The sequence below is a fragment of the Trachurus japonicus genome, chromosome 13, assembly GCF_045865225.1.
Source record: "Trachurus japonicus isolate A0001 chromosome 13, Traja_1.0".
Taxonomy (NCBI): domain Eukaryota; kingdom Metazoa; phylum Chordata; class Actinopteri; order Carangiformes; family Carangidae; genus Trachurus; species Trachurus japonicus.
In genome coordinates, this window is record NC_140919.1 from 12,183,002 (window position 1) to 12,197,813 (window position 14,812).

Genomic DNA, 14,812 nt, shown 5'->3' on the forward strand with positions numbered 1-14,812 from the left:
AAAGAAATTTTTACACTTCCCCTGAAATATTTTGAGTTGGTGATTGTTTTTACAGAATACATATTTTTGTATTCTCAAAGCTAAATGTTTTTCTCAAATTTTCATCTTTTCAAAATCCTAAAATAACTTGTTTTCCTAGAAAAACTTTTTTCACAGACAACACAAAAACACTGTTTTACTCACAGTTTTTTTTAAATATTCTATACTATATATAGTACTACAATATTTACATCTTTCTTATAAAATTGCTTTAAACTAAATGGAATAGATTTTTTTGCTGAATATTACAAATATTACAAGTACATTGTTGTGAAACAAAAAATTTTCTCAGAGTTTCTGACTTACAACTTTTTTTTCCTCACAAATGTTTGTTTTTTATTCTCAGTGTTTATTATTTGCACTACACCATTTTGTGGCTTATCTATGAATTACAACATTGTGTGAAATTACATTGTTGATGCTTTGCAACTTTTAAGATAATATTTTTGTATTATTCTTTTCGTGTGTTGATTAATAAAACTTAAATTATACCTGCTGCCTGTGAGTACAGTCATATTCCCATCACAGTTTGTGTTCACACAAGCAGTCATTGTTCCTCACAAACAATTCACTGTGGAAAAGAAGGATTTCAACATATTTTAGGAGGGGGATTAGATTTCAAACATTTCAGCCTGAGGACAAAGACTATACAAATAGTTTTACTTTGCAGCTTACACAGAGCAGTGAAGTTGTTCTGTGTTTATTGGTTTGATGTGAAGTAAAATAAAGAGTTGCTGAAACATAAACTGGACTTTAAACATTTAAACATCTGGTTAAAAAAACATAAGACCTAAAATTTGACATTGGCACAGAAATTGACCGACTCAGTTTTAAGGCAGAATAAAATACTGAAAAGGAAATAAGGCATTTGACATCATACAATGTCCTCAAATAAAGGACAGAAATAACATTTGTGCAGCCAAACAGGAGTCGACACTGTAAGAGAGTGAAACTAAAGAACGCAGGTCCAGAGTCCAGAGACTGATCCAGATGTTTGTGTCAGTTATTTAGGAAACAAGCCAACTGGGTGAAAAACAGGGAAAAGTGTGCAAGTGGGAAGTTTCCACTGAAAATAGAAAAAAAAAAGAATTGCAAAACTAAAAACAAAAAAAGAAAAACTGCACATTATATGTATTTTTCGATTATAAATTATTTTCCTTCTGGTGTATGTTATTTGGTTTGAGGATTAGTGTGTTGTTTCTTTCTGGCTGCACACTGAACCTTTGGTTATAACTGAAAGGGAAGTCTCACATTCCCTAAGAACACTTGAACTCAGCACCGTAAACTCCTTTTTATGGGTTTTATTATTTGTTATTGTGAGTTTCGACACCGTGGCACGTATATAAAGATATCTTATCATTTAAAGAGACATATGAACATAAAGGACCAGCTGACCTCAACGCTGCAGTGTCACATATTTATTTTATTTCGTCTTTATCTGTGGTGATGTTGATGTTAAACTCAATAAACTGTAAGTTTGTTAAGTTTTAGAATAGAAATAAATCAGAGGCATAAAAAGATATCTGCTGTGAAAATGTGGGTTTTTATTCCAACACATTATTTTGAAAAGAAAAACTCTTTGATTTGACTGAAAACACTGAAACAAAATGTGAGGATCACTGTGTTTCCGCCGACACCAGCTGTGAGATCTTCTGCTGCAGCACCAGCTTCATCTCCAGGTTCTGCAGGTTGTCGGTGATGGTGCTGAAGAAGTGCCGGGTGTTGTCGCTCTCCAACGCGCTGCTGCTCTCGGGGAAGGCGGCCATGACGGCTTCATAGTGGCTGAGGATCTCCAGACTGGACAGGAAGAGCGGCTCGCACTCACCGCCAGGCATCATCACCTGAGAGAGAAATATGAGTCAGACTAAATATTGTAATTTTTTATAAATGTTCAAATCTTCAGTCAACTGAGGTTGTTTTTTAAAAAGGACAACGAGGAGTTTTCTCCATCGGCAGAATGAAAAATTCCACAACAATAAAAAAGTCTCATATTAATGTGGATGAATCTACGTTCCCCACACTTGTTAATGGGCCCATTTTCGATAAATATATCGTTTTGTCTCTATCGTTATTTTGTTATTATTAGTGGTGGCGGAAATGCTGGGCGAGCCGAACAGCGTTTCTTTACTTTCGGTTTCGCGGCGAGTCATGAGAATAACGCCGCCGAATCGCCGTTTATGGTCGGAACTACGACGGTATGTGATCGTCTTTGAACCTCTGACTTTAATTCTTGATGAATGAAAACATGAGTCTGTCTTGCGCTGGTCAAAGAATTTTACGGTGCATGCGGAGGCTCATAAATGTAGTGTGAAAACGCTTTGCTTTTCCAAAACTCCTCGTTGTCCCTTTAAATGTGCTTTATAAAATTTTTTACATATTTTCATGTCTAATTGTCTGACAGCTTCATACAACAACTTTGTACTACAACTTTGTAGATTGTGATGCAGACAGTGTATTATTGCAGTTTAGTTGTGGTGTATATATGTCTACCTCTAGCTGCTCCGTTGTTAGGAACAGATGAGGGGAAGATGTATCAGGGTTATTGAAACTAAAACTAAAACCAGCAGTTAAAGCTTCAGTTGGTAACAATTATTCAGTCATATTTGCTGGAACTGTCACTATATTCTGATAGTCGGACATTAAATGAGTAATTTAGGACGAAATACAACTCCCCTGGTTCCACCTACAGCCTGTAATCGTATTTGACAAAATCCACCGCGACCGACGATTCTCCTCCAGTCAGGTAGAGGGAGCAGGAGGAGCAGCCAATCACAGCTCGTTTCCTGTCCTCAACTGTCAACTGTCCTATCAATTAAAAGGCAAAAAGCCCCAAACAATATGTAAAAAAAAAAGAAAACTTATTTAAAAAAACAAATAAATAAATAAAAACTACAATAAATAATATAAAACTAAACTGAATTGAAGATAAAAATGCATCCTGTTCAGTTCAGCAGAGTAAACTTCAGCTGCTGGAGAGCGTGAATTTTATTATTTGCTAGAAATGACTAAAGTTGCAGGAAGAAAACGCCAGTGTTGTGTCGTTCACGAACGTTATGTCAGTCCACAGCTTCCAGCCAATCAGACTCCAGTGTCATTGATAACGGATTCTCACCTGGACGTGTTGGACGTGGCAGAACAACTGGCTGAGGACAAACAGAACCTCCTGGCTGAGGTCCGTCTCCAACTCCTGCTTCATCTGCGTCTCCTCTGATTTCACCGGAGACTAGGGGTGGGAGAAAAAAACGATTCACATAAATATCGCAATATCTTTTTTGACGATTTTTAAATTGATTGATTAATTTATTTTTTTAAATATTGTGCAATGTGCATTTGTTAGCCTTTTTTACATACAGAGAGTACAGGTTTTGAAAAGGGTTTAAGTTCACTTTATAATGGAGTATGTTAATTTATAGGCTCCTACAGTATTTGTGTGCAGATAAATGTTAAAAATGCAGACTAAAAATCGAGAGAATCGGCAATATCGTAGAATCGCAATTTAAATCGAATCAGCATCCAAAAAATCGTAGAAGAATCGAATCGGGAGAAAAGCATATCGTCCCAGCCCTACCGGAGACGTTTTAGAGATGAGGACCGAGCCGCAGGGAGGAGGAGGAGGAGGAAGAGCCGGGTCTCTGGATGCCGCCGCCGCTTTAGGAGGCGATGACGAAGCCAAGGCGGTCCACGCGCCGGGAGGAGACGGCAGAGGCAGCTTGGTTCTGACTGAGCTCATGGTCTCCCTCACAGCGAGGGCGTAGAGCCGGCCGACGTGCGCCCAGCCGTCCGCCGACAGCCAGTGGGAGCAGCTGGAGCCGCAGAGCAGCTGCAGGACGCGTAGCAGCAGGACGGACACGCGCAGCTCGCAGGAGAACCGCCGCAGGTCCAGCAGCGGCAGGAAGTCCACGTACTCCAGGGAGAACGGCACGTGGAGGCGGCCGGAGGAGACGAGCTCCCTCAGGGCGCCGAGGAGCCGCGTCCACTGGGCCGTGGAGCAGCAGGGCAGAGTCTGGGTCAGAGCCACCAGCAGCCCTTTGCTGAACATGTTGACGTGGTCGGCACGGCGCCGGTCCAGTGAGAGGCGGGACAACATGGTGGAGCGGAGAGCGTCCGATACGGAGCAGCACTCCATCCAGGCCAGGAGACCGGTACCGGGTCCGTACTGAGGCAGGTCCAGACCGGACCAGTCCTGCAGAGAGAGAGAGTGAGACGTCAGTCCAAGAGACAAAGACAATTAACATGGAAAATACTGATATTTAAAGACTTAAACTTTTTTTTATTTATATAGCACTTTTCATGCAGAGTGCAACACAAAGAGCTCCACAGAGCTTGAAAGCTTGAAGCTTGAAACCTTAAGAAAGAAAATATAAAAGGTAAAACTTCAACTATTTTATGTTATTGTATTGTTAGTGGTAGTGCTCCGGGAGAATGGGGTCGGAGGCCCTCTGCTAAGGGCTGTACAGTCCCTGTACGACCGGAGCAGGAGCTTGGTTCGCATGGCCGGCAGTAAGTTAGACCTGTTCCCAGTGCATGTTGGACTCCAGTAGGGCTGCCCTTTGTCACCGGTTCTGTTCATTATCTTTATGGACAGAATTTCTAGGCGCAGCCAAGGGCCGGAGGGGGTCTGGTTCGGGAGCCACTAGATCTCATCTCTGCTTTTTGCAGATGATGTTGTTCTGTTGGTTCTTTCGAGCCAGGACCTTCAGCATGCACTGGGGCGGTTTGCAGCCGAGTGTGAAGCAGCTGGGATGAGAATCAGCACCTCCAAGTCCGAGGCCATGGTTCTCTACCGTAAAAAGGTGGCTTGCACCCTCCAGGTCGGGGGAGAGTTCCTGCCTCAGGTGGAGGAGTTTAAGTATCTCGGGGTCTTGTTCACGAGTGAAGGGAGAACGGAGCGCGAGATCGACAGGCGGATCGGTGCAGCGGCCGCAGTAATGCGGTCATTGTATCGGTCCGTCGTGGTGAAGAAGGAGCTGAGCCGAAAGGCAAAGCTCTCGATTTACCGGTCAATCTACGTTCCCACACTCACCTATGGTCATGAACTCTGGGTCATGACCAAAAGAACAAGATCTCGGATACAAGCGGCCAAAATGAGTTTCCTCCGCAGGGTGGTGAGGCGCTCCCTTAGGGATAGGGTGAGGAGCTCTGTCACCCGGGAGGAGCTCGGAGTAGAGCCGCTGCTCCTCCACATCGAAAGGAGCCAGCTGTACCGGATGCCCCCTGGACGCCTCCCTCGGGAGGTGTTCCGGGCATGTTCTGCCGGTCGGAGACCCCTGGGAAGTCCCAGGACACGCTGGAGTGACTATGTCACCCGGCTGGCCTGGGAACATCTAGGGAACCTCCCGGAAGAGCTGGAGGAAGTGTCTGGGGAGAGGGAAGTCTGGGTGTCCCTGCTCAGGCTGCTGCCCCCGCGACCCGGGACCGGATGAATGGAACAAGATGGATGGATGGATGGATGGATGGATCGACTGTTTCTATATTTACTATATACTTGACATACAGTTTCTATATATGAATTAAGAAATAACTAGAAAAAGCATTTCCAAGAATGGAAATGGTGTGACTGCTGACAGCAACTGAACGCTGTTGCAGAATTAGCAAATAGTGCAAGCAGTGATCACCATACAAATGTTTGACCAAGGTCAGAATCGAACCCACATCCTCATGGTCTTTAGACTTCCACTCTGCCTCTAGGCCACAGTGCACACACAGTTGCAGAGACTGTTGTCTGTTAATGATCTGCACACTGTCAACATCAAGAAAGCTTGAGAGTCAAGCTTGAATGACTTAGAATGAAAATGTCTGTGAATTTCAGGCTGAGCACTAACCATATGGCCACAGAGAACCGGAGTTACAATGAGCTTTATACTATGAGGAATCAAAGACTGTCCAATGACAGCTGAATAATTGGAATCAAAAGTCAAGCAATGAAGTGAAAAGACTGAGGCAGGAATCGAACCCATGACCATATGATCACTAAACCTTTACTCTGCCACTCGGCTACAGAGAGCACACTGCTTTCAAAACTGTTGTCATTCATTGTAATGTGATGATGTGCTGCAAACTGGTATGAGTAATCAAGGAGATAACAAACACCTGTAACCAATTGAAGGCGGGGGAGGAGAGCAGAATTCGACATAACATAACAAGAGTTCTTCCCTTGGATTCGAAACAGTGACCTTAGGGTTGGCAAGCATCCACCCTAACCCCTACACTACAGTGGAGTTGTCAAGAAGAGAGGTTGAGACTTTGATGAATGTGAGATTTTTTGTGAAAAAGTTAAATATTTGAAAAAGTATAAATAGTTAAAAAGAGAAAAGTAATGCCGATAAAGTTCAAAAAAAGCTGCACGTTTTGATATATGAATTGTTGAAATAGCACAAAGTATGAAGGACTAGAAGAAGACCGTAAAAAGGCGGAAGAAAATGGCCAAACAGAAGAACAATAGTGTGACTGCTTCAGCTTCAGCAGTCACACTAATTATATTCATAGATTATTAGTGAGCCATACATTTTCATTGATAACCAAGCAGGTGCACTCATTAGTGTGACTGCTGAAGCAGTCACACTATTGTTCTTCTGTTTGGCCATTTTCTTCCGCCTTTTTACGGTCTTCTTCTAGTCCTTCATACTTTGTGCTATTTCAACAATTCATATATCAAAACGTGCAGCTTTTTTTGAACTTTATCGGCATTACTTTTCTCTTTTTAACTATTTATACTTTTTCAAATATTTAACTTTTTCACAAAAAATCTCACATTCATCAAAGTCTCAACCTCTCTTCTTCACAACTCCACTGTAGTGTAGGGGTTAGGGTGGATGCTTGCCAACCCTAAGGTCACTGGTTCGAATCCAAGGGAAGAATTCTTGTTATGTTATGTTGAATTCTGCTCTCCTCCCCCGCCTTCAATTGGTTACAGGTGTTTGTTATCTCCTTGATTACTCGTACCAGTTTGCAGCACATCATCACATTACAATGAATGACAACAGTCTTGAAAGCAGTGTGCTCTCTGTAGCCGAGTGGCAGAGTAAAGGTTTAGTGATCATATGGTCATGGGTTCGATTCCTGCCTCAGTCATTTCACTTCATTGCTTGACTTTTGATTCCAATTATTCAGCTGTCATTGGACAGTCTTTGATTCCTCATAGTATAAAGCTCATTGTAACTCAGGTTCTCTGTGGCCATATGGTTAGTGCTCAGCCTGAAATTCACAGACATTTTCATTCTAAGTCATTCAAGCTTGACTCTCAAGCTTTCTTGATGTTGACAGTGTGCAGATCATTAACAGACAACAGTCTCTGCAACTGTGTGTGCACTGTGGCCTAGAGGCAGAGTGGAAGTCTAATGACCATGAGGATGTGGGTTCGATTCTGACCTTGGTCAAACATTTGTATGGTGATCACAGCTTGCACTATTTGCTAATTCTGCAACAGTGTTCAGTTGCTGTCAGCAGTCACACCATTTCCATTCTTGGAAATGCTTTTTCTAGTTATAAAATACTCATCACACTGACCGCCAAACTGTAATTAGTGTGACTGCTGAAAGCAGTCACACTATTGTTCTTCTGTTTGGCCATTTTCTTCCGCCTTTTTACGGTCTTCTTCTAGTCCTTCATACTTTGTGCTATTTCAACAATTCATATATCAAAACGTGCAGCTTTTTTTGAACTTTATCGGCATTACTTTTCTCTTTTTAACTATTTATACTTTTTCAAATATTTAACTTTTTCACAAAAAATCTCACATTCATCAAAGTCTCAACCTCTCTTCTTGACAACTCCACTGTAGTGTAGGGGTTAGGGTAACTGCTTGCCAACCCTAAGGTCACTGGTTCGAATCCAAGTGAAGAACTCTTGTTATGTTATGTTGAATTCTGCTCTCCTCCCCCGCCTTCAATTGGTTACAGGTGTTTGTTATCTCCTTGATTACTCATACCAGTTTGCAGCACATCATCACATTACAATGAATGACAACAGTCTTGAAAGCAGTGTGCTCTCTGTAGCCGAGTGGCAGAGTAAAGGTTTAGTGATCATATGGTCATGGGTTCGATTCCTGCCTCAGTCATTTCACTTCATTGCTTGACTTTTGATTCCAATTATTCAGCTGTCATTGGACAGTCTTTGATTCCTCATAGTATAAAGCTCATTGTAACTCAGGTTCTCTGTGGCCATATGGTTAGTGCTCAGCCTGAAATTCACAGACATTTTCATTCTAAGTCATTCAAGCTTGACTCTCAAGCTTTCTTGATGTTGACAGTGTGCAGATCATTAACAGACAACAGTCTCTGCAACTGTGTGTGCACTGTGGCCTAGAGGCAGAGTGGAAGTCTAATGACCATGAGGATGTGGGTTCGATTCTGACCTTGGTCAAACATTTGTATGGTGATCACAGCTTGCACTATTTGCTAATTCTGCAACAGCGTTCAGTTGCTGTCAGCAGTCACACCATTTCCATTCTTGGAAATGCTTTTTCTAGTTTAAATATAATATTGTGAAAAGCTTTTATTTTGTAGACATATCCCAGAATAAACCTGACATGAGGTTTTTACCTGCTCAGGTAAATCACACACGTCCAGCAGAGACGAAGGGACCTCGTTCTTGAAGTGGTCGCCCCAGACGGGCTTCAGGTGGAACCGGACCGTCCAGTCCAGATCCTCCGTCTTATTGTAGATCCAGAACAGAGCTCTGGACCAGCGGCTAGGGGCCGACGCCACCGCCGCCCCCACCACCCGACCCAGTCTGGACAGAACCAGCACCAGCAGCTCCGTGGTGTCCATGGACCAGTGGTGGACGGCGCTCCCCGGTGGCTGCTCGCCGAACCTACAGATACAAACATGATGAGGAAAATATTATTATTATATTTTGCAATGATGTATGATATTATAGGAAGTGTGAAATACAAATCTTGGTGCAACTGTTTATCTTTTTTTATATTTTTGGGGACTTTATACAGTATTTTCTTTTCCAGTTTTAAATACCATGAGCCAAAGGATTTTACATGTAATTTTTCATTGGATGAATCGCCATTTGTCTGTTTTAATTATCTTATTTTATTTTATCTGTACAGCACTTTGTAACTTTGTTAAAAAAGGACTACATAAGTAAAGTTTATTATTATTATTACAAGAGGCAAACTGTAAAAATGGGCAGTACAAATAAACTTGCCTTGCCATTATAACTGTTCTGACTCTAGAAGTGTAAAAAATAAACAGTGTGTTCTTTTTATTCAGAGTTTTTATACAAATAAACTTTTTGAAAGAAAAATCACAGTTTATATTGGCAAAGTCTTGACACACACTTGTTTATATATACAGTATATATATCGGTTATCTCCTTTATGCACTTTGTTGAATTATATTCTATTTTATCAATTGTTTATCACGTCACTAGTTTCCTGCCTGCCTGAGTGTCTGAGGCTGAAACCAACCTAAGCGTCTGACTGTGCAGCTCCGCCAGGACGTAGAGCAGAGGGAAGGGAGAGCAGCTCATCACCCAGTGAGGAGACGACGCTGCGTCCTCGACGTCAACGCTCAGAGCGGCGTGGAGCAGCTGGACGCTCAGCTCCGAGTCACAGGACACGTTTCCTGCAGGACAACAGAGGATCATCAGTGTGTGTATATAATTTTATTCTATCCTTGTAAATAACTTTATACTATATTCCTGAAACATTTTGGTACAGAACTATATGTTTGTCTAACATCGTTTTTTATATCTCTATATTTGCATATTCTTCTAGTTTTTATGTTACAAATGCAACTGAAACAACCAAATTTCCCATGTGTGGGATGAATAAACAGTCACGTGACCCTGAGAGTTGAGTCAATCTATTATGTTGTCTTTGAAAAATGCTTGAATATAAACAATATGTATTATGTTATAATAGACCTATCTTTTTTATTTGTCTGAAACTGTTGGATAACGTTCATCATTACATCTGTCATGTTTAATTTTTGACAGAAAATAAATATTTAAATCAAAAATGACCTTCTGATAACTTCAAATCTCACTTGTGAGCATAAGTGAATATTTAAACTTGACAAAAACAGTAATTTGAGTTATATCGTGATATATATCGATATGGACTTTATGAAAACAATGATCGTGATCGGATCTTTTCTCATATCGCCCAGCCCTAATATTAACCACCACAGTGATGAGGTCACAGCTCGCTCACTCACTCGTGCTGCAGAGGTTCGGCAGGACGAACGTGTTCACGACCTCCTGAGGCGACAGGAAGCTCCGCCTCCTCTCGTCGTCTCCCTCCTCCTCCTTCTTCTCCTCCTCCTCCTTCTTCTCCTCCTCCTGGGCGTCGGGCGTCATCAGGAGACTCAGGAACCGGAGGAGCTGCTCCTTCTCGCCGGCCGACAGCGGTTTGTTCTGGATCACATCCTGCAGACACCGGCAGAGCAAACTGTCTTCTCCTTCGTCCGCGTCTTGTCTCGCCGTCCGTCCTCCGAGTCCCGGCAGCAGCTGCAGGATCTTCGCCATCAGCGCGAACGCCCCCTTGTTGAAAACGGCGGAGTGACAACACGACCTGAGCGCCGCCTCCGGGTTCTGAAACGCCACTCGAGCCACCAAAGCGGCGGCCGTGTTGAGGTTACCCTGCAACAGAGCTGCCGAGGCTCCGCCCCCTCCCTGGATGATGCAGTTGAACGCCATGTTGAGCTCCTGCTGGAACCCGTCGGTCACGGCCGCGGGGACGGAGCGCCCGCAGAAACCCCCGGGGGACAACGCCAACATGGCCGCCAGCGACTTGTTCTTGTCCTCTAGCGACAGAGCCGAGAAAATGTCTGCGGCGACTTTCATCAGCTTCCTGCAGCGGCTCACGTCCACGTCCGAGCTGCCGCCGCCGTGCAGCTGACTCATGAGGGTGGTGGCGAGGCGCAGCAGCGTGGCGTGCTGCCGGAACGCCGCCTGGTTCTTTTCCACGCAGTCCAACCAGCGCTCGTCACCGGCGGCGGCGGCCCAGCTTGTCTCGCCGGCGAATAACGCAGCGACGTCCTGATAGTCGTCCAGACGGTGACTGATGATGATCGCTGCCACCTTCACCTCCACCTCGGGCGCCGTCCGGACGTCAGGGAACTGCAGCGACGTCATCAAACCTCTGAGTTTCTCCGTCTCTGCGACCACGTCGGCGTCCTGGTCCGGTTCCTCCAGCGCCGACAGGACTCTCCGGAGACTCTGCTGCAGTTTGAACGCAGAGTAACGGAGATCTGAGTCGTCGTTGTCGTCGTGTGATGTTGATGTCAGGACGCCGCCGCTGAGCCAAACCTGCATCAGCTCTGCGATCAGCTTCAAGGCCTCAGCCGGCTTCACGCTGCTGGGCTGAAACTGAGACGGCGTGCGAGCGGCGTGCAGGTCTCTCTGAGCCTCCAGGACGAGTTCGGGGCTCAGCTTCTCGCCGTTCTTCTTCTTCTTCTCTCTGAGGCCGACGGCTTTAGACAACACGAGCATCTTCTCTTCGGTCGGAAGCGTCACCTGTTTGTCAATTACATTTTTTTATTATATTAAAAAATCAATCCAAAATCACCACAACAAACAAGTACACAAGAAAAACAATTAAAGGGACAACGAGGAGTTTCTATTTGGTTATAAAAAAGTCTCACGTTAATGTGGATGAATCTCCGCTACCCACACTTGTTAATGGGCCCATTTTCGATAAATATATTGTTTTGTCTCTATCGTTATTTTGTTATTATTAGTGGTACTTTCGGTTTCGTGGCGAGTCATGAGAATAACGCCGCCGAATCGCCGTTTATGGTCGGAACTATGACGGTATGTGATCGTCTTTGAACCTCTGACTTTAATTCTTGGTGAATGAAAACATGAGTCTGTCTTGCACCGGTCAAAGAATTTCACGGTGCGTGGAGGCTCAAAAATGTAGTGTGAAAACGCTTCGCTTTTCCAAAACTCCTCGTTGTCCCTTTAAAAACAAAAACACAAAGCTGAAAACAGTAAACAAACAAGCAAAGAAACACAGGAAGAACAAAAAAACAAAAAACAACAACGAACACTACCCAGACATCTAGAAAAATGCCAAAGTGTTAATATGTTCAGCACCTGTTTGTCGATGAGCGAGGTCGTGTAGAGGGAATCGAGGGCGACGGCGACGGCTCGCAGGCGGAGATCCGCTGAGGTCACGTGATCTTTCACGTCTCCAAGCGCCCGGAGGAGAAGCTGCAGGACGTCGTCGGCGCCGGTCGGTTGATCTGTCGTCGACGTCGTGTCCAGCTTTAACCTCTTGGCGGCCTGACGAGGAGGAGACTGAGACGACAGACGAGCAAACTGGTCGGCAAACGCCAGCTCGATGCTTTCTCCTCCTCCTCCTCCTGGTTTCTGGTCTGTGTTTTCTCTCCTTCCCTTCCACAGCTCCCACCACACGTCCAGAAGCAGCTGCACGTCCTCCTCTCGGACCGGGCTGCTCGCCACGAACCGAACCAGCCGCTCCAGCTCCGCGCAGATCTGAGGCCGAGGGAGCCGCAGCAGGAAACCGGCGAAAACGTCCGCGGCCGCCGTCGACTTCACCAGCTCCAGCAGGACGACGCGGTTGAGGTCGGGCAGGCCGTTCACCAGAGCGAAGAACGGGTTTTCCCTCCACGCCGTCTCCACGTCGTCGTCCTCCTCGGCTTCTCCGCTCAGCAGCTTCAGCCACACGACACAGGCGACCTTCGACCTCCAGCAGCCGGTCGCGTCCCGACCGCAGATCTCTGTCACGGCCTCCAGGACCGGACGACCCACGCTGCTCCAGTCGGGTTTCTGAAGGGACGACAGGGAGGAGGAGGAGGAGGAACGGCACAGCTGATTGGCCGAGAGGAAGGCGCCGTGGAGAACTGCTGAGTCTGAAAACACAAAAAAGAAAAAAGGAGAAATATTTCTCATTATATCTCCAACAATACTGCTGCTTTCATCTGTGTATATTATAAATGTCATTACTTTGTTTAACATATTATTGTCTTTGTTAAAGCAGAAGTAAGCGATATTTTTGTGTTAATATAAGTCTTAAATAGTTATATCTTCCGACAGCAATCACTTACATTGAGTGTTTGGTCTAAAACACGGGTCTCTCAGTCACTCTGCTCTGCTGTGAGCCGAGGAGAAAACTTTCCTTGTATCCTACAACCTTTATCCAATGAGGGGAGAGAACGGCATGAAGGGCTGTGTGTGCAGCCAAGGGATGCGCGTGAATGTGGTGACGTAGGGACGAGGACCAATAGATCCATGACGAGGGCGGGGGCTGCTAACTCCATCGGCTGACAAGACGTTATGGTGCGTCGGAAGTTACGAGTGGCCGTTATAGTGACTTTCACAGGTAAAACAGGTCGGAAAAACACGAGTTACGGGTTGCCTGGAACGCTACAAAGTCGTAAGTTGTGACTTGAAGCTGTAACTTACGGTTTCAAAAGCCTGCCTGGAACGCAGCATTAGCCAAAACGACCGGATTGCTTACTTCTGCTTTAATTTGTTTGTGCTTTTACTATAAGTCTCTCTAGTTCCTAACTTAGTTTAGAGTATTTTTTCCCCACTGTAAGACAAAGAAACCGACAATTTTTTATTTCATGCAGTCATCCAGTCTTTAATTCTATGATAAGATCTGAACAGTTTAACTAATCATTTTCAATATTGATGAACTGAATCGTCTGAATCTGACGACTATATTGCCTATAAAATATGAGAAAGAGAGAAAAACAATCATTATATTGTCCTTAAGCCAAAGTTGGTGTCAACAAATTGCCTTGTTAAAAGTGGCTGATATGTGACAAATTTTAAAACAGTAAAATAATCACAGTGGAAATCACAAAATGCCACAGCAACTGAAGTGATAAATTGATTATTAATTATTGTTGATAATTCGACAGGATTTCAGCTTAACACTTGTATATTAGAGTCTGCAGTCTAGCTAAATGATATCTAAAAAGTTTGTTTCAATGTTGTTGTCTGACCTCCTTTTTAAAAAGCATTTAACAGAATTTCCTCCAACTGACTGTAAATGATTGGCTTTAGTTTTCTTTGCAACTTCCACTCAAATTATTATTATAATAAAACCTGAATCATAAAAAGTTAAACTTACCTTTGTCCATCATTGATGTCTCAGTTTAGACGCTAAAAGTAGCTAAATTAAAGTCGTGAGCTTAGTTCAGTCCTGTTTTCACTTCCGGTTCATGTTAATAATTTTCTCCGCAGAGATAATTTAGTCAAATAAACAACTGTTAATCCACATAAACATTATTTAGTACATTTCAGCAGCAGGACTCAGTTTTTACTTCAGTCCGCAGCTGCATGTTGTTGTCAACATGTTCGTATTAAAGCGCTTCCGCTCTTCCGGGTCAAAGACTCCGGAAACAAGAGGAACCCGCTGACGTCACAGCGCCGCCGCAGGACGAACCGGGAACTGACGGCGTCAACATGAACCCATGTGCAAACTTTTGGTGCAACTGCAACATGGCATTTATTTAGTACTATCTTTAACCGACTTTAGTGACGCAACATATTTAGGACACACTTTATATTTAATTTATATCAGACACACGATAAACTGTCTTTAATGTCATATTTTAGATGGGGCTGTCAAGTCTCATGCTCACACATGTCATTTCTTAGGCTGAGAAGTGATAACTTGCTGACAAATGAGCAGGGACTACAAATGACACACTGATAATTAATGTTATTTATCTTGCATAAGATACAAATGTCAGAAAATTAACCTGTCACTATTAGAGGTGATTAATTACCAAAATAAATACAGTATATTTTATTGTATTTGGCTACATGATTATTGGTGGTT

General features: G+C 43.9%; 1 protein-coding gene across 1 annotated transcript; it reads right to left on the reverse strand.

The window, feature by feature from the left end:
- Nucleotides 1-1,563: 1,563 nt before the first annotated feature.
- On the reverse strand, nt 1,564-14,328 carry gemin4 (gem (nuclear organelle) associated protein 4). Its single transcript, XM_085794855.1, has 8 exons — nt 14,099-14,328; nt 12,091-12,869; nt 10,209-11,508; nt 9,458-9,614; nt 8,580-8,850; nt 3,608-4,222; nt 3,152-3,262; nt 1,564-1,880 (listed from the first exon to the last, which is right to left on the reverse strand). Exons 1-8 carry the CDS (start codon nt 14,109-14,111, stop codon nt 1,656-1,658), a joined length of 3,471 nt encoding a protein of 1,156 aa, XP_085650981.1. The 5' UTR covers nt 14,112-14,328; the 3' UTR covers nt 1,564-1,655.
- Between the last annotated feature and the right edge of the window lie 484 nt (nt 14,329-14,812).

Bases quoted from the DNA above. Each gene is read 5' to 3' on its own strand.
- gemin4 (XM_085794855.1), bottom strand. The intron at 11,509-12,090 runs GTGCTGAACATA...ATTGACAAACAG, and splicing joins CCTCGCTCATCGACAAACAG to GTGACGCTTCCGACCGAAGA. The intron at 9,615-10,208 runs GTGAGTGAGCGA...GTTGTCCTGCAG, and splicing joins GCCGAACCTCTGCAGCACGA to GAAACGTGTCCTGTGACTCG.